Below are 19,226 nucleotides of genomic sequence, written 5' to 3'. Positions count from 1 at the left end.
CCCAACACAGACTAAAATAAAAATCAGAATTTAAAATTTTATTTCACTTTTTTAAATAGAAATGCATATGATTAGGAAAATATAATTATATGAATATTATTACAAGATATAGAATTAAAATTAAACTAAAATAATCAGTCTTGCATAACTAAATTAAATTTTTATTAATTAATTAGAAACTAAAAGAATTGGGTCGTATGTTATGCCAAGCAGCTTCCAAGATGGCCATTAAAGTTATGGTTTTGGACCCTTCAGAGAATTGCCCGGCCAGTGCCCTTGCTTATGATCACATGGTTGGGAGCTTTGATGACAGTGCTACTCTTGAAGAATTTGCTAAAACGTCCAATTTTGATACTTAACTTATTTCCTTTATTTGTTTTAAATGAAGTATTTATTTTCATTATCTGTTTCTTGGTAGTTAGATGTGGAGTTTTGACGGTTGAAATTGAACATGTGGATGTTGCAACTCTAGAGAAGCTTGAACAACAAGGAATTGATTGTGAACCTAAAGCTTCTACCATTCGAATTATTCAAGTAAATTCCCTAGGCTTGTTTACTTGCGAGCGGTACTAATGTCTGTAATAAATTGCGTCAGTTTTCTTTTACTGTTGATACCTGAATGGATGTTAAGCATAATGTACCTTTTACGATGAGTTATCAAGCTGGATTTACTATTTCACAGGATAAATATCTCTAGAAAGTTCATTTTTCTCGGCATGGCATTCCACTTCCTCAGTTTATGGAGGTTGCCTTCTGTTTTTTATTTTCTAGGGGTTTATTCTATTGTATTGAAATTCTTTAAAACTTATATCGATATATTGGTCTCTCTGTTTTGATAAAAACAGATTAATAATCTAGAAGAAACCAAGAGAGCAGGTGAACTATATGGCTATCCTCTTATGATTAAGAGCAAGAGGTTAGCTTATGATGGGCAAGGAAATGTTGTTGCAAAGAGTGAAGGAGAAAGCTCTTCGGCCATAGATGGTAAGGGAGATGCTATTAGAAAGGAGATTTTTGTAACATTTCATCACTTTCTTAATTCATAATGACTTACCTTAATTTTTTAAGGCATAGGCTTTCCCTAAATATTTGTCAAAGACTAAAATGTTGGTTGTGGATGTCATTCCAAATCTACAATTTGTATAAATGTTGACTATATCAATATTTACAGAAGAACATGTCTAATTTGATGTAGATGTTCATATGGTGATTGTCACTTGGGACTGGACAAGTTGTCGTGTATTCTTTCCTTTTGTTTATTAGTATCTAATTTTGCCTGTGACTAGTTCCTTGTTCTTCTTGACTTTGAAACTTCTCAAAAACTCCATTTTTGTAACTTAGATACTGAACATTTACTTTTCCAATTTAAAGAATTTTCATTTTTATTGCAGTCCTTGGTGGATTTGGTCGTGGCCTGTATGTTGAGAAATGGGCTCCTTTCATAAAGGTGGATGTCTAGAATGTACTGTTGACTTTTTTACTATGCATTTATTTCCTCTTTATTTATTTATACTTGATAACTTCATGCTCACTGTATTGATGGGGTATTTTCCGAACTGCCTCATCATGATACAGATAATTACTATTTGTTTATAGACATACTTCTGAATTGTACTGACATTGCTTTTAGGAGTTGGCTGTCAACGTGGCAAGAGGAATAGATAACTCTATCCTGTGCTATCCAGTTGTTGAAACTATTCACAAGTAAGACATTCACGTTCCTTACTAGAATTCCATTTATTGTAAATTAGAATTATGTGATAATATTTACATACGACTTGCGAGGAGCTCTCTAAATCTACTATGATTGTAAATTTGTGGGCTCTTATAGGGAAAACATATGTCACATTGTTAAGGCACCTGCTGACGTGCCATGGAGGATCAGAAAACTTGCAAATGATGTTGCATATAAAGCTATAAGTTCATTAGAAGGTGCTGGTGTCTTTGCAGTGGAGTTGTTTTTGACGAGGGATGGTCAGGTGTACATCTGCTATCTTTATGAGTTTTTTATCCCAGTCCTAGATGGCCAGCAATAATTCAGCAATTCCGCCTTTGACTGACCTATTCTTTGTTTCTATTAGATTCTACTAAATGAAGTAGCTCCAAGACCTCATAATAGTGGTCATCACACTATTGAGTCCTGCTATACATCACAGTTTGAACAGCATTTGGGGGCTGTTGTTGGTCTTCCTCTCGGTGATCCATCCATGAAAACTCCAGCTGCTATCATGTACAATCTACTGAGTGAGGATGAAGTAGGTTCCTTCTCTTCCTTTTCCGTACCTTCCTCACCTTTCTGCTTTAATGTTTCTTATCATAAACTAAAATAACTTTATACATGAGTATGATTTACCGAAATTTTCTGTTTTCCTTGTGCTTGTGGGCAGTGAATTAGTTTGTTAGATTTGAGTTACACTAAAAATTGTATGGTTTCAGGGGGAGCCAGGTTTCAAAGTGGCACATCAACTAATAGCAAGGGCACTGGAGATTCCAGGAGCTACTGCTCATTGGTATGATAAGCCAGGTTAGGTCTGCTTTAAGTTTCCTCAGGCTTTTCCATCTCGCTGTCCTATTTTTTTTCATTTTTTTTCTCTCATACACATGTTCTTATTAATTGGCTGTCATGATGTTTTTACCAGAAATGCGAAGGCAAAGGAAGATGGGTCATATAACTCTTGTTGGCCCTTCTGTTGGTGTTTTAGAAGCACGGCTGAAATCAATGCTGAGGGAAGAAGGTTATGAAAATCCGAATGAAGGTCAGTTGACCTAGAGTTGATGCTTGAACTTCAATTTTGTTGTCAGTTTGTTTTTTGTTAGACTTACTGAATGCAAATTTATTTAAAGGTTGAATTAGAACTGTGCGGACATAACTGAAATTGAACCACGTGGAGAATTGAAACCACCGTTGGTTGGCTTTACTGACATTTTGGATCCTTTTTGTTGCTAAATGCACTTGCACGACGTGTTGGGATTGTAATGGGTTCGGATTCAGATCTTCCAGTTATGAAGGATGCAGCTAGAATCTTAAATATGTTTGGTGTGTCTACTGAGGTAGCTTTTTTTTTTTTTAGCTTAGAATTTTTGTTTACAAATGATGCAAATCCACTTTGACTCCATTGATTAATTCATTTGCAGGTTCGGATAGTCTCAGCACACCGGACCTCTGAACTGATGAACTCTTATGCCTCCTCTGCTCGGGAGTGAGGCATTCAGGTTATCATTGCTGGCGCTGGTGGTGCAGCTCACTTACCAGGCTAGTTATAAATAAAACTATTGTTTAACATCATTCTCCAACATGCATTAGCCATGTTACTGACACTGATGAGGCCTGTTTTGAATTATAGGTATGGTAGCTTCACTTACACCTTTACCTGTTATCGGTCTCCCTGTCCGTGCTTCTACATTGGACGGAATCGATTCACTCTTGTCAATCGTGCAGGTAAGACTTGAACTTGTACATGACATTGCATTCCCAAATGCTTGATGTTTAAACTCATTTTAATGATGCAGATGCCAAGGGGTGTTCCTGTTGCAACGGTTGCAGTAAACAACGCTACAAACACAGGATTGCTGGCAGTAAGGATGTTGGGAGTTGGTGATGCTGATCTATTGGCGAGGTAAGTTCACCTCTCTCTTTATATAAATAAAAGATGGATGCATTTGAAATTGAAACGTTGTGAATTCTAATTTTGATTCGTGTTTTGTGTCGGACTTATCCTTAGAATGAATCAGTATCAAGAAGACACAAGGGACCATGTCTTGACAAAAGCTGAGAAGCTACGGAAGGATGGTTGGGAAGTTTATTTAAATCAGTAAGAGTAACGGCTTACTAGAATTTCTGCTGGGAATTCACACCATAAACAATGAGATCAAATAACAACCCTGTCATGATCTTTAGCTAATTTACTAATGGACTGAGACACCATAGCTACTACAACCTGTCCAAAACTGGCATTGGTTCAGTTGGAAAATAACAACAATGCAAGGGAAGAATTGATGGGAAGAACAGGTGAAAGGGGCAATGCACAAACCTTTTTTTGCTGTAAGATCATTCTTTTCTTGTCTCTCATTTTGAGTTTAATAGCTTGAATTCATCTATATTTTTGTTGAAGTGCAGTAACTTATTATTTGTTAATGGAGATTTATTTCATGTTCAAGACACTGGTTTGTACTGATTTATGAACTGCATTTTGAAGCAATCAAAAAAAGGATGATTCCTATTTATGGGTTGGTAGGAGAAACCTATAATAAGATTATTAAAAAATATTTTCATTTATTATTAATAATTAAAAACAGATATTATTTAATGTAAAAAAAAAAAAAAACAATCAAAACCAATCAAAAACAAACTTGGAACTGCTTACCTATTTTAATTTACATCCTTTAACTTTACACTTATACAGCAAACCCTTTTACAAAATGCAATCACTCAAATCAATCCATTAATTTTAACTTAAAAATGAAAAAGAAAAATCAAGAAAAAATGTGCTGCAAACTTAGATTACCAAGAGAAATATGAAAAATGTAAAAAAATCTCACCAACTCCAATTTTGATTGTATGCAAAACATGTCAGCTAGCTATTTACAACATGTCACACAACCTCTGCAATAATGTTTTAAAATCATCTCCTATATTATTTTCTAAGGAGAAAACAATCTCTGGAATACCTATACAATTCATGGCCAGTAGCATCTCTTTCAGGCATCTGTTAAATTAACAAAAATAAGTAAGCAATATTTTATATATGAAATTTGTATCATGCAAATGCATTTTCACACATTCCGACAATGAAAATCAAAGTACTTACCTTCGTAGTGTTTGTAAATAAAGCCTCAAGGAATGAGTTCTTCTTGGTACCCATGTTCATGTTCAGACAATGGATTCTTCATGGTGACTTTGTTTGTGTCCTCAAATGATTGATATGTTTCTTCAACTGTGGAGCCGATGTTCGGTTTTCCGGTAACTGTATCTGTATGTAAGATTGCCTTTTCTTCAATACTATTAGCTTCTAAATGATCCATTGTGTCCCGTGTTATTTGCAAATTGTATGCTGACTTCACTATGTCCTCCGGCATGAATTCATTGGGGAACTTCATCCTGTAAAACTCTAGCTCGGCTTCTAGATCTTGAATCTCTTTCTCTTTCTCAGCAAGAAGGTCGTTTGTGTTTTGCAGTGCTTCCATATCGTACTCAGCTTGTTCTTCCATCAGTCTCAGGTGCTGCAAGGCTTCCATTTGAAGCGTTGCCTTCTCTTCCTGCAGTCGAGTAATCATGGCCATCGCTTGATTTGTAGCGACTGCAGACGCGTTTCTTTCTTCTTCCAATTCCTTATACAAAACACTCAATAGTTTCCTGTCATGCTCAACCTGTCGTTTCAGCCGATCAACCACGCTTTCACCTTCGATTTCGCTAACAATGCTTCCATCTAATGATAAACCAGACTCATTTCTCTCCAATGAGACCCTCCTTTGAAGTATCTCAATTCCATTAAATGCAGAAGAATCTGAGGCTTTTAAATCATCACTGTTTATAGATATCCTTGGACTTACAGCAATCCTCGGACTTGCAGCGATCCTAGGACTTACATCGCTCATCAATTGCTCCATCCCTCGAGAAGATAATTGCGACAATAAGACCTTTAAATCTTCACTAAGTCTAGAAGAATCTCTTCCAATCCATTGTTCAACAAGCAAACCAGATAACTGTCTACCTTTACTACCTACAGCTAGCTTATAAGCATCGCTTAGGTCCAATGAATTGATCGCTTGGATGCTATTGCCATTAATGACACGGTTTTCTTCCACCGGTGATTCAGGTATTGGAAGTGGCTGTTCTGCCGATATGTGGATTCCTTCACGCTTTGCCTCAGATATCTTCTCAACTTCAGGAGTTTCCATGACACCTAGTGACAGAAAACGTTAAATTAATACGAAACAATCTCACAGATATTAAGTAGGAGGGGTGTATCTAGTAAGTTCAACTTACTATTTTCTTTTGATTCTTTGACGGAAGATGCAGCAACATTTGATGGAGAAACATTGTCGACGGAAATGTTCTTACTTTCCTTTGGTACTTCAACCAGAGTTTCATTGTCGATTGGAAACAAAGAAAGAAAATCAAGGGAAATAAGCTTATTATCTTCCGACCCTTGATTAGGAATTTCACCAGCATTCGACAATGGAGAGACCTTATCAACGGAACTAAGATTCATTTCTGTTGACACATCGATAGAAGCTTCCTTGTCTATCGATGAGAAAGGGACATCATCAATAGAAATAAGCTTAGAAGAAGCGGATGGCTCGATTTTGGTACTGGCTTGCTCCCAATTGAGTTCCTCCAAGCCATGTTGTTTCAAATCAGTAGATTCCGCTGGTATAGTGCCAAGAGGCTCAATGATGGCTGATTCTGATTCTGATTCTGATTGTGAAATGAATATTGAAGGCTTAAGTGCAGAAACAGGATCCATGAATTTCTCTGAAGCAAAATTGTCAGATAAAGTAAAAGTTTGAGACTCTGGCTGCACGTGTTGATCAACAAGATCTTGTTTTAGATGATGAGTTTGGATAATTATGCCATCTTCCTCGCCGCCAGCATCGTTTTTCACTTCAGATTCTGACTCCGAATCAATCTGAAGCTCCGAATATACTACATGAGATAAAGGATCAGGCTGATTTTTCCTCTGATGTGTAGCTTGAACCAAAACAGACACATCGCCACTTCTGTTCTGCTCATCATGACCATGTTCTACAGAAACCGGTAAAGGTAGATCAAATTTAGTATCCGGAAACACAGCCGATCGAGTCTGAATCGATGTTTTGACATACTCTCTTGGCATCCATGGTTCACTGCAACAAGAACAGTGTCTTTTAGTTGAACATCCAAGTTTATGATTCCCAAGTGAAGGATCCTCCTCAAGACCACAATCAAAATCCCCCAACTTTCCGACCAATAACCTATAGGTTTCGGCATTAGACTTATTCATTGTAGCAAATGAGAAAAGGCAACTTTCGCACATTCCATGAACATCAACAAGCTTGTTGTGAGCATGACAATAAACTAAGGATGAAATCTCCAACTTATGATCATTACATACAAGATCAATATAAAACTTCTGTTTTTCTTTGCCAAAAACATGATCAAGTCTGGAGCATAGCATACACGGGGTTCGCAATTCGCATTTATGAGCAAATTTTTTTATTAGGTATGAAACTATAGCATCAATGAAGAGCATAAAAAGCAACAGCCATTCAAAAAAGGCTGATGATAAGGCCGTACTAAACCGACGGGAAATTCTCCCCGTGTTAGCAGATGAAGTACCCCCTCTACCCATCTCCTAGAAGATTATGCGACCTTAGAACAAGATAATGAACTGCTTCAAATAAATCGAAGTCCAAAACTCCCAAAATGAAATCAATAATCCAAGGCTAGATTCAAAGCTGCCAATAGAAAAAGATCGACAGAGATAAGAGAAAAGATCGAAAAGAAACGAAACATCATCTGACAGACAAATTCTATGACATAAAGTTCTTGATAACAACATCATGCACGATGCCTCTATGTCATTCATCAAAAATCTCAAAAACCACTTTTCATAGAAGATTTATGCATGCAAGAGAGAGTGGATAAACATAATTCCACTACAAGATCAATAGCCATAATTGCCAAATATAAATCTCAAACAACAAACTAATGAACTAAAGTTCTTATATTAAACAAATTCAAGCACAGAAATCTTAAGGATCCCAATATGCATACATCTTGCATAAAGATGAAAAGGTATATCATCATAAAATTAGGCCAAGAACATCATTTATTTTCATTAAACCCAATAAATTAAAGTGTATAAAATGCATCCAAATCACAAAGTAATGAGACAAGTTCCAAATATAAAAAAGTCACCTATTGTAGAGGATCAATTTTAATCATATAAATAAAACTATAAAGCATAATCAAGAAAAGAAACAGGAAAAAAATCATTTTGGGCATATGCAAATAGCTAAAAATAAGAAACTAACAAAACAAAATGATAGCAGGAGACAAGCTAGTTTCTTCTGAAAGATCAGTATGGACCATGGATAAAGAACTTTAAAAACCAAATTATAAGCAAATAACATAGAAGCCCAAATCAGAAGGTAACAAAAAGGTGTAAACCCTCAATCAATACTCTCACAAGATGACCTAATTAAAAATCCATCAGAAAATCAAAAGTAAGATTAATTACACAATAGAACTTAAATCATATTAACATAATTCAAGAACATAAACTGGATCATACATGCAGGTCAAACTATGGTATTTCCAAGGCCAAAAAAGAAACTTTTATAAGTTGTAGAAAAGAGAAAGCTGACCTGTGTGTGAGAAACTCAAGGAAGAAAACCAATAGAGAAAAAAAAAAGAATTATTGAAAATTCAGAGGAGAAGTCGTCTAATGTAACTCATCTAACAGTTATTGAAACGAAAGAAAACAAAAGTTGAAGTAGTTTTATATATAAGAATGAAAAAAAAAAAAGAGGTAACAACAAAGGATGCACGTTGTTCTCACGTATTTTTTGTATTGATTTATACAGAGAAAATTTCTTTTTATTAAAAAAATTATTAAATAATAAGCAGCCGACAAAGAACAAAAGGTCGGCTGCTGATTCAGAAAAATACTGAAAGCCGAAAGTAGAAGAAAGACAAAGAAAAGAAAAAAGGGAAAGATTCCAGAAAGAATTCACTGTCAAAAGCCAAAAAATAAAAAAAGGAGTAATAAACCCAAAAGAAAAACACTTAGTTTGTCTTCTTTGTTAAGAAAATATATGGTTATGGAGGATGAATGGAAAATGGGGTTGTTCTAAACTTTTGAGCTAGAAAAAAAATGGTTACTTTTTTAATAGTGCTGATGATTGGTATGAGTTGTAGGTGAAGAAATTAAGTAACCGACCAATGGTGGAAAGCATTGAAGGGGAGGCCGACCAATGACGATAATTGGAAGTTGCAAAGATATGTTTTTTATTTTTATTTATTTTTGAATTATTGAATTTCGGGGTTTCATTTGATTTGACCGTTAATCTAACTGAAATATGAAAAAAGAATTGTTTCTTTTTTTCTCTTTTACCAAAATTGACAGAAGAATTACAAAACCGTGTTGACTGTGTGATCCAAAAGGATTAAATCTTCCATGTAGTTAATTTAATGCCATAACTGAGTTCTGTAAATTCGTTTATGTACTTTGATTTACGGCTAATTTTTAAGTATACGCTGAAAATAAAAAAAAATAGAAGTTATATAGCTTTTTTTAATTTATCGATTATGTTATTTTTAAAGAGAAAGGAAAATGTATTTTACAAAGTGCGCTTTTATAGGCATTGTTATAATTTTAAGGCATGTTTGAATTTACGGTGGTGTTTTGGAGCCGGGTGACCTATAAATTTCATCTGTCATGTAAGTCTCACTCGAGAAGCCGGATCACGTTGCAACTCAAGGTCCTAGTTAATGGTGATTATACGATCTTGGGTTGAAGTGTAAACTAGGGTTTCAAGTTTATAAATGTTATGATGTCAAGGGATGGGCCATAAATGGGGCCTAGTTGACAATGGTTATGTGGGCACGACAACGAGTTTTTCCTCGTCAGATAAGGATGCTTCATAAAACCCAAACAGAAGTAAGAGAAAGAAAAGCACAGTGGCATTTTAGTATAATAAAGTAATTCATTTTATCCATGTCCACTAAAAGCGGTGACCCTGTTACTATAATCTATGACAGAATTGAGGTGTAATAGATTTTACTAACAAAATCACTGTCTTCGATGGATATAGACAACACAAATTACTTGATTATACTAGAAGGCTCATGTGTTTTTCTTCCTCGCACTTCCGTATGAGTTCTATAAAGCATGCTACTCCTCTGATGATAAGAAACTTGTTGTCGTGCCCATATAACCACTGTCAACTAGGGCCCCAATTATGCTCCATCTTTTGACAGCATACCACTGTCAACTAGGGCCCCAGTTATGCTCAATCTTTTGATAGCATAACCTTTGTAAACTTGAAGCCTTAGGTTCACTTCAACCCGAGATGGTATAATCACCATCAACTTGGACCTTGACTTTTAACGCAATCCCGACTTTTCAAGTGATGGCTCCATACTCACATGGTAGGTGAAAATTATAGGTTATCGAGCTCTACAACATCACCATGAACCCAAAAAATAACTTAAAACTATGACTATGTCTCCCAAAAAGCCAGAGAGAAATAAATCTTTAAACTCTGAAATTTTAACACGCAAGAAAAAGAAAAAAATAATTTAAAGGGGACTAAGATATGTTGGAGTAGGGGATGAGAGCGACCATTTATATAAGGGAGGGGTAGGGTAAAAAAGAAAATTTTTTAATTTATCTGGGGAATCCCGAGTTGCAATGTATGAAATTTATCTCGAGAATCTCGGGTTACAAACGCTTAGAGGCAAAAGCAATCAAGTTGGGGCAGGGGTTGAAATGTCCAGAGAGAAAACGCTTCCTACAAAGAGTGTTTTCAGTTAATATAGCAGTGAAAATGCTTCCTGCAGGATACATTTTCCACTAACATATCAATCAGACATGTGGTATGAAAACACGCCTTGTAGGAAGCGTTTCAACTACCATGCCAGTTGAAAATGCCCCCTGCAATGAGCATTTTCTCTCTAAGCTTTTCAACCCCCACCCAACTTGATTGCTTCTGCCTTTAAGTCTCTTACAACCTAGGATTTTCGAGATAAATTTCATACATTCCTGCCTTGCTAAAAACGCCACGGTGGGGGAGTGTTTTCTCCCCTACAAATTTCAACTTTAATTGTATACTTCAAAAACTAGTAATGCATAGGGCTTATGTTGTTGTTGGAATCGTTTGATGTGTCTTGGGGTACGAGCTCTATAAAATAAACTCAATACAATCCCTTGAGTTTCCATACCGACTGCTCAAGCAGATTATTTCCATAAGGATACTTGACATTAGGAGAATAGTGTTGTCATGAAAAACTTGAATTCCCCACCTACACTATTGTCCAAGCAAAGGTCATTCGTTAAATTACGTGTAGATCTTTTAATTTAGGTGATGAGAACTATACTTTTTAACTATTTTCTTGGTTTTAAACATATGGAACAAACTAATTGGTTCAAGGAGCAGATGAGTTAGAGCTATTATCCATTACAAAGGTCAAATTTGTGAGACTAAAATTGGGCTCATTTTTTATATCAGCCTAATCTGAAGATCTGGCATTCAACCAGAGCATAACGTTAAAAGAGCTTTGTGTTGGAAAAAAATTGGTCTGAAAATGGTTTTATTACATAGAAGAAAATTAAAAATTTGAAAATCGGCCTGATTTGTCATATTCATAACAATAAACCCTAATCGAATTCATATTTGTGTTTTTGACTTAGCAAATGCTCATTGTTCCCAATTTTCAACCAAACAATATTCTCCACTATTCTCGTACTACAAACTACTCCGAGTGTGGGCTTGAACCAATTGAATCAAAACACATAACTAGAAAAAGTTCATTCTTTTATTTGGGGTGAAAATATAAATACTCTCTTCTTTAATAGATATCGGTAGAATTGTTATTTTGGAAAAATATATTTAATAGTTGAGAATAAATTCTCTATATTTTTTGGTAGAGTAACAATATCTCAAAGTTGTGTTTAATGCCCTACCAGTGCCATCTATTTATAAGAAGAGAAAGTAGAACCCTTGTTAAGTTGTAGTGATTTATTTCAAATAAAAAAACAACTTACCACTTAAAATAGGAGTGGGGTGGACGAAACACCCTAGTATTCCTACTAGGATTTTTCCCTCTTTACGTTATATGAGAGGTTTTGGGCCTCTCTCACATTGAGTCTAGTTACAAGTGCTTCTTGGGCCTTTTGACCAAGTAATCTGTAATATGGTCCAACCCGATTCGATTTTTCTATTTCCTGAAATAAATTTTAATATTCTATATTAAATAATTTTTTCATCCGTATTTTACCCTAGTAAAATTTTAACTATTTTACCCCCGATAAAATTTTGACGATTTTTTCATTGGTAAAATTTCGAGAAAATATGTATAATATTTCACAACTCAACATGTTCACTATGACCGAATAGTTTATTTTCATTTTTTGGCTTCAAAATAGTCCAAAAACATAAACTCATTCTTCAGATCATTTAAGTAATCCATATAGAATTGCAAATGAATCATTTTCATTTCTTTTTTCATTTTAGAAACCTACATTCATCTCCAAATGATTTTATTTTTCCATTTTAGAAAAAAACTATAATCATTCTTTAATGTTTCTCATTTCTCTTTACATATTCATTTCGTTCATTTCTATTCAAACACATAATTCATTTCTGATTTCAACGAGCTAGCGAAAGGATTGATTAGACATATGTAATTAGGGTTCAAATGATTTATAATTAAGTTTCGACTTTTCTCCTATTAATTATAAACTCATGTAGTCATGAAGTCACTTCACTATAGTATCGTGATTGAGCTCTCCCTAACGACATACCATTACGAAAACATCTACTCAGTGCTCGTCTAATGACCTTGTCATAAGCGTGTTACCCTCATAGATATCATTGATCTCTTTAGGATAGTATTCATTCTCCCAATATGCTCATATTTTATCTTATGGTAACTATTACATCACTCTTCATGAAAAGTCAACCATTATTAAATAATGATCAAGTTATCCATCACAAAGACGAAAGACCCGTAGCCATGTTTACTTTTCATTAACCATGTGATGCCTATGAGAGAATGTCATTCACCAATTTCTCGGGCTATGAATTCCATTGTTGTGAATGACGCTACATACTATAGAAGTCGTACACTCAATGCACCAACTTTCGATTCCTTATATATTTGAACTCAGGTTTTTACTTACATCAAAGTGTATGAGTTACGCATATATAGTCCGCCATCCACTCAAGATTTAGGTATGCTACACTATGAACGTCACAAGTGAATAAATCCATAAACAGGTTCAGGATCTATTTTTCTTGGGTCTTGTCCGATGAACTATTAGTCTTGTCTATTGGTGAAAAAAATTCGATTCGATTCAAAAAACTCGATAAAAAATTCAAATTTTGAATTAAATATTTCGAATTATTTGAGTTAATCAAGTTATTAGGATCAACTCAAATAAAAAAAATTAATTTTTTCGGTTTAACTTGAATATGAATTACACAATTCGAGTTATCCGAATATCCGAATAAAAAAAGATAAAACTATATCGTTTTGATAAATGTTTACTTTTTTTGAAAGTTAAAATTCAAAATAATTAAGTTAAAAGGTAAAACTATGTCATTTGATAAATGTTTACCCATTAATTTAAATGGAAAAATCATTATATTATTCATGTAGTTAAATAATCTTGTACTTCGTCTACTAGTTAAATAATCTGTCCATCTAAATGCAATATTAAGTATAAATAATAGGATTCGTTAACTCCACTCGAAACTTTTTGACTTGATTCAATTCGATTCAAAAAAAATTCAAATTGAGTTCGGTTGCTAAAATAGGATTTGTTAACTCGACTAACTCGAAAATTTTGGACTCGATTCAACTCGACTTAATTGAATACTCACCCCTAGTCTTGTCAGTCATATCTATGTCTCTATCTTTTAGGACTCATCCACTTTGATGCCTAAGACAAAACATCTCCCTAATTGAACTTGATAGATGACATATTAGTCTTTTAATCGGTTTGCTTATTTCCAATTAGACTAAGGACATATTTAAGTTTATCTATTAATACAAGTTATCTTTATATATTATGATCCGACCACGTAATACCCCTTAATATTAGTTCAATATTAGACAAAAAGTGAGCAACATTTGCTTCCATTTTGTTTTGCGTGCAAAAACTATATGGGGACCATTATACAAATTACATTAATGTAATCAATGAATTTGTTTTATTAACCAATATGTTCGAAAAAATTACAAGTGTACTTAAACAAAAATACTACACTTAGAGCACCAGATCCAACACTTCGAACAGTGACTAGGCGCAAAGTGGGGATCCAAAGAAGAATCTCGAGCTTGAAATGTAGATATCTGAGGTCATCGAACCTCATTAGATATGCCAATTTTGATATCACAAGGGACAACAAGTTGGAAACAGTGATTGAATCACATTGCTTTAGTGGGAATGTTGTACTAGAGTTATATGTCAACTTTGTCAAAGAGGATGAAGGTGGCCCGAGCTCGATTATACCATGTTCACCAAATTCCACGCCAGATCAATAAACAAAAATTCTGACCACACGGTTGTGCGGTGGATTCATATCATTATTGTAAAGCTCCTACCAAGACAACCTAGAATCGTCGTCAATGGTGAGGTATTCATCGGTTTCACCCCTGATTACAATTTCGGGGCATAGTAAGATGTATTTGGTCATTAGTTCTACGTCACACATACATGATATTCTGTCGGTGCCTTTGATTTCAACTTCGACACATCAATGCTCAACCCAGTAACATTCACACGGGTACACCATCAAGTCACGTCGGTGGGCCAAACAAAAGTGATTTGATGATTGACATCGGATTTACAAGAATGAATGATCTACTCCTAACATCGGACTTGCAATCGGGGTTGATAACAAAGAGGGGCCTGAAACCGATAATGACTTAATAGAGGAGTCCAGACCAGATAGTGAAGAAATTACAGTAATTTCATAATCGAATCTCATTCTTATTAAACTAGAAGACGATGGATCTAGCGGTAAAGTTTCGAGCATTGTTTGATAGGATGATCCAGGTTTCACGACATACGAACCCTCACTCCACATATATACTATCAATCTTGCTGCTGAAGGTGGTTTACAATTCCCAAACCTCCCTTATAGAAGACTAAGGCATGCAACTTCATCAACAAATCTTGATCACTTAAAGGTAGGGATGGAGTTTGACTCCAAAGATGCTTTTGCAGCTACTATCAAGCGATATAGCACACAGCTTGCCGTCAACTTCATCGTTACATGTTCTCGATTCAAAAAATATGAGAAAAAGTACAGAATGCATGGAACAAGATGTTTATGGAAAAATCATTTCATTTGTGAGGAAGAAGTCAGCGTTTTGGATGATTAAGAAGTTTATCGCTCCACATATATGTGTTGTAGCTGGTATGTATCATGGTTAACAACATCGATTCAAATTCTATCATTTTTTCGACATTGTATTACATATGGTGACCCAATTTATTATTTTTCAAGCATGTGAAACAATTATCAAATATTGGATTCGGACATTATATTTGAATTTATATTACTCATGGTTAAAGTGAGTCTTAAGATTTCTATCCCAGTTTTGATCGACACATTCGTAGCAAGTTTGATTACACCATGTCCTACCACAAGACATGGTTGGCAAAACAGAAGGTCTTGGAGAAAATGCATAGTGAGTGAGAGAAATCCTACAATGAATTGTGGCAATGGTGTCAAGTACTGGAGTGGTACGTTTCAAGTTCCATTGCCGACCTCGTAATGGAGCCTATGTATCACGTCGATCGCTTGGTCCCTTGAAAAAAACTTCCCATCGTTTTTTCTGGACTTTCAAGCAATGTATAACTGCATTCTGGTATTGTAAGCTACTTGTTCAAATTGATGACACATTCATGTACGAAAGATACGAGCATCGGTTGTTGTTATTTGTATTAAGATGGTAATCGAAAAATCTTAACAATGTCTTTTGCAATAACACCCGAAGAATTAGGAAATGAATGAGATTTCTTCTTAACTAACCTGAGAAGGCATGTTGTGCTGCAACTCAATATATACATCACTTCCATTAGGGGTACTAGAATACAAGCTGTATTCGATCAGCATTCAATCCTATGGGATCGTGCACACCATAGGTTTTGTTTAACTACATGGCTCGATATCATAAGGATGTGAAATGGTGACATGTTATTAATATAGGTACGTTGTCATGGTATTTTTTTATGTATAATAATTTAAAAGATACATTTGGGTTGCATTTCTTGAATACAATATTTATTGTCATCAACAGGGTACGAGCTCGTCCAACATCGATTTCATGAAATGTTGGAGAGACTATGGGTTGTAAACCGATAAGGTGCGACGTACCTCGATGGGATACCCAATGAGTAGTGGACGCAATCATATGATGGAGGACTATGATACGAGCACATAACAACGAACCTAGTGGGATGCATTAATTTTGTACTGAAGGGGACATGTTATTTGCTAGTAACCTCAGTGGTCAAGGAAACATATTTTCGATTAGCAACCTTGTTTGCAAAGCGGGGTGAGACATATGTAGAATAGATAAAGGGAGATCATATTTGGTGCGATACAGTATTGAAAGATATTGGGGAAAATGTAGAAAGAGCGAACTCAATGTCTTTAGTGTATTACTCGCGTCCAAACCCAATATTCTAGGTTACGGAGTCCCATAGACTCGACCAAGGAGTTTTCGGGGGAGTGTACCGCATAGACTTGCAACAAATGACTTGCGACTGTGGGAGATTTCAAGCACTTCATTATCCATGCACACACACAATTGTGGCATGTGCCTCAACACGTATAGATTGCATATACAATTGTGGCATCCAATTAAGAACTTCCGACGCAAGCCAAAAGTTTGACCGAACATAACTCAAATACGAGGCAATATGGATATTGAGGAGTGGAAAGACACACAGAGGTTACGCAGTTACTATAGGAACCCAGGATGTACGAAGCCAACTTGTCTACACCTGCAGAGAACATCGAGGAGAAGTGCTAACTAAAACACTAACTTATTCATTTATTCATTAATTTTTTTTTGTAAATTGTAAGTTAATTGTAATTATTGAAGTAAGATATATTACAATACGGAATAAAAAAATTTAATTTTTTCTCGTACCTTGTCAGCAAACATTTGCTATTTGAAAATCTTGTAATTAACAAATGGAAGGAGAAAAACATAAATGAAAAAGTAACAGAAATGAAAAAAAAATTCGAACTCACCATACAATATGTGTAAAGGCCTAATTTTGTCTAGGACTTAAACAGAAACCAAACCAGAAATAAAAATAAAAATAATAAGAATCCATTTAAGTCCAGAGTCCATTATAGGCCCAAAATTACATTTACAAACAACCAAAATATTTTAAAAAAAATCCTATGGCCCAAATCCTCCAAAAACTTAAATGTTTTCAATAAAACAAAAGAAACCCTAGTCTCCTTTGCGTCGCTTCTCATGCCACGTTAGCCAATGTGTCGCCCGAGGCCCTTTCCCTCTCCTTTTACCGAAATGGCAAGGCACGACTCCCATCGTCGCCGTTGACTCCGCTAGAGATACCTGCAAAGAAAAAGAAACGAAACAGAGACTGAAGAGCAGCAGAAACAACGAAAGAAAAAAGAAAATATATGTTGTAAAACTGGCTATAAAAGCCACAACAACCATCAATGTAATTTTTACAGAAAAAGATATATAAAAAAGCAAAGATTTTGAAATTGATTCAAAGAAAAAGGTGTTGTATTTTCACTTCTATTTTTTTTGTGTCTCTTTTTGAAATAAACAAATAAAAATACTAAAAGCATAAAAAGGAACCCTTTTTGACCTGTCGGTGTTATCGTCAGTCCACAAGACCGTCGAATCCTTTGGGGTTCTGCCAAAGGCTCGTTTTTTCATTTTGCCTTTTTTTTTTGTGATTTCAACTCCAAAAAGGAGTTCTACGCGAAAAATAAAAAAAAAAGTTCAGGTGATATTTTGGCCACCGTGGACGGCGGCATCATCGCCAAATCGACAACCGGACTTGGGGCCTTTGAAAGAGAAGATGAGAGCTTTTTTTTTTGTTTTTTTTCTGAAATGGGATAAAATAAAATTTTGGGGGAAATTTTGGTTTTTAAGCAAGTGAAACGACACCATTTTGGAGGAGTTCGGAAGGCCCCAAAACGATGTCTTTTTGAGGCTGAACCGAACCGACCCGACCCGTCCGCATAAGATCCGCGTGTGGACTAAGGGTCTATTTACCCTTTTAGTTATTCCGCTTTTGTGGCCTGTTTCACTTTAGTACTATTTCTTTTTTTCTATTTTTTTAATTTTTATCCTGCGACGTTGATTTTGTTTCGTTTTAGTCCATCATGAATGGCGTTTGTGGGACTGGGAAAAATTTCCCATCTAGTCCCCGTCCCTTGGCGCACATTTTATTTCAGCCCTTCATTCTGCCCTTTCTTTTTTTTTTTTACAATCTATCCCTTAATTTCGTCTAAATTGCGATTTAACCCTTATTTATTTATTTTCAACCCTTTATAGATTTCATAATATATTATTTTATTTATTTATTTATCTATTTACTATTTTTATCCTTTTTTTACATTTAAAGATTATAATGTTTACATTTCCTTTATTTATGCACTTGTTATCTCGTATTATTTTAATTCTTATCATCATTCTTATTACTATTATTTATTTATTTATCTATTTATTTATTTACTTGCTTATTTTTATATATTTAAAAACAAGATTGTTACATTTTATATTTGTACATTTTATTCATTTATTATTATTATGATTGTTATTATATTATTTTTTATCTTATTTTTACTATTTTTCATTTCTTTTATCATTCTCACATTGTTTATGTTTATAATCGTCATAAGGCATCTTGCATTTTTATTTTTATTTTTATTTTTATCACTTTATTTATTTTATACCATGGATTAATATTCTTACTATTGCTATAGTTATATTGATATTATCATAGCATTTCCTTATTCACTTATTATATATTATTCTAACATTCTATCCGTTTAGCCATTTTATAATCACTACATCATGCATTATATTTAAATGTAATTGGTCGCTTTTATATTATACCCCAAAATAACATAAATACCCATAGTTTTAAATATTACACTTGTTATTATTCAAAAAAGAAATTTATTAAAAATAAGGCAATGTTCCATATTTGGAGATTCGAGAAGTCGTGCCCTAACTTACGGGGTTTCGACTTTCTCGTTGAATCTATATGATCGAATATCCTTTTAAAATTAAAATATGTGAGATTTAATATAAAAAAATAAAAGGCAAACTTATTTTCGAGAATTCAAGACGTTGTGTCCTAACTTATGGGATACAATCTTTTTGTTACCTCGAGATAAGAAAGCCTTTTACATACGTTTTGATCTATTTAAGGGATTTTACTAAAAATATATACATTAGTACAAAGAGGGATCGTATTTTAACTCTTTTCAAATTTTTAATTTTC

General features: G+C 34.5%; 3 protein-coding genes across 3 annotated transcripts; 2 read left to right on the top strand and 1 right to left on the bottom strand.

Annotated features, from left to right (window-relative positions):
* Nucleotides 1-221: 221 nt before the first annotated feature.
* Nucleotides 222-2,770, top strand: LOC108472012 (phosphoribosylaminoimidazole carboxylase, chloroplastic-like). The gene is made up of 9 exons (XM_053021357.1): nt 222-340; nt 423-534; nt 846-984; nt 1,392-1,447; nt 1,631-1,704; nt 1,832-1,979; nt 2,082-2,255; nt 2,437-2,524; nt 2,640-2,770. The coding sequence occupies exons 1-9, from the start codon at nt 222-224 to the stop codon at nt 2,768-2,770; spliced, it is 1,041 nt and encodes a 346-aa protein (XP_052877317.1).
* LOC128279325 (phosphoribosylaminoimidazole carboxylase, chloroplastic) lies at nt 1,697-4,204 on the top strand. Its single transcript, XM_053022230.1, is given in 9 exon segments — nt 1,697-1,979; nt 2,082-2,255; nt 2,437-2,524; nt 2,640-2,756; nt 2,845-3,051; nt 3,136-3,253; nt 3,345-3,439; nt 3,511-3,617; nt 3,723-4,204. Coding segments are annotated over 5 exon segments (489 nt in total). The 5' UTR covers nt 1,697-1,979; nt 2,082-2,255; nt 2,437-2,524; nt 2,640-2,756; nt 2,845-2,976; the 3' UTR covers nt 3,817-4,204.
* Nucleotides 4,205-4,347: 143 nt separating this feature from the next.
* Nucleotides 4,348-8,966, bottom strand: LOC108473822 (myosin-binding protein 1). The gene is made up of 4 exons (XM_017775598.2): nt 8,350-8,966; nt 5,987-7,437; nt 4,809-5,903; nt 4,348-4,706 (listed from the first exon to the last, which is right to left on the bottom strand). The coding sequence occupies exons 2-3, from the start codon at nt 7,329-7,331 to the stop codon at nt 4,834-4,836; spliced, it is 2,415 nt and encodes an 804-aa protein (XP_017631087.1). The 5' UTR covers nt 7,332-7,437; nt 8,350-8,966; the 3' UTR covers nt 4,348-4,706; nt 4,809-4,833.
* Nucleotides 8,967-19,226: the final 10,260 nt, after the last annotated feature.

Source organism: Gossypium arboreum, chromosome 11 (assembly GCF_025698485.1).
Source record: "Gossypium arboreum isolate Shixiya-1 chromosome 11, ASM2569848v2, whole genome shotgun sequence".
NCBI classification, from domain to species: Eukaryota; Viridiplantae; Streptophyta; class Magnoliopsida; order Malvales; family Malvaceae; genus Gossypium; species Gossypium arboreum.
Note: the sequence above shows the minus strand (reverse complement) of the source record. Positions and strands in the feature narration are given on the sequence as shown.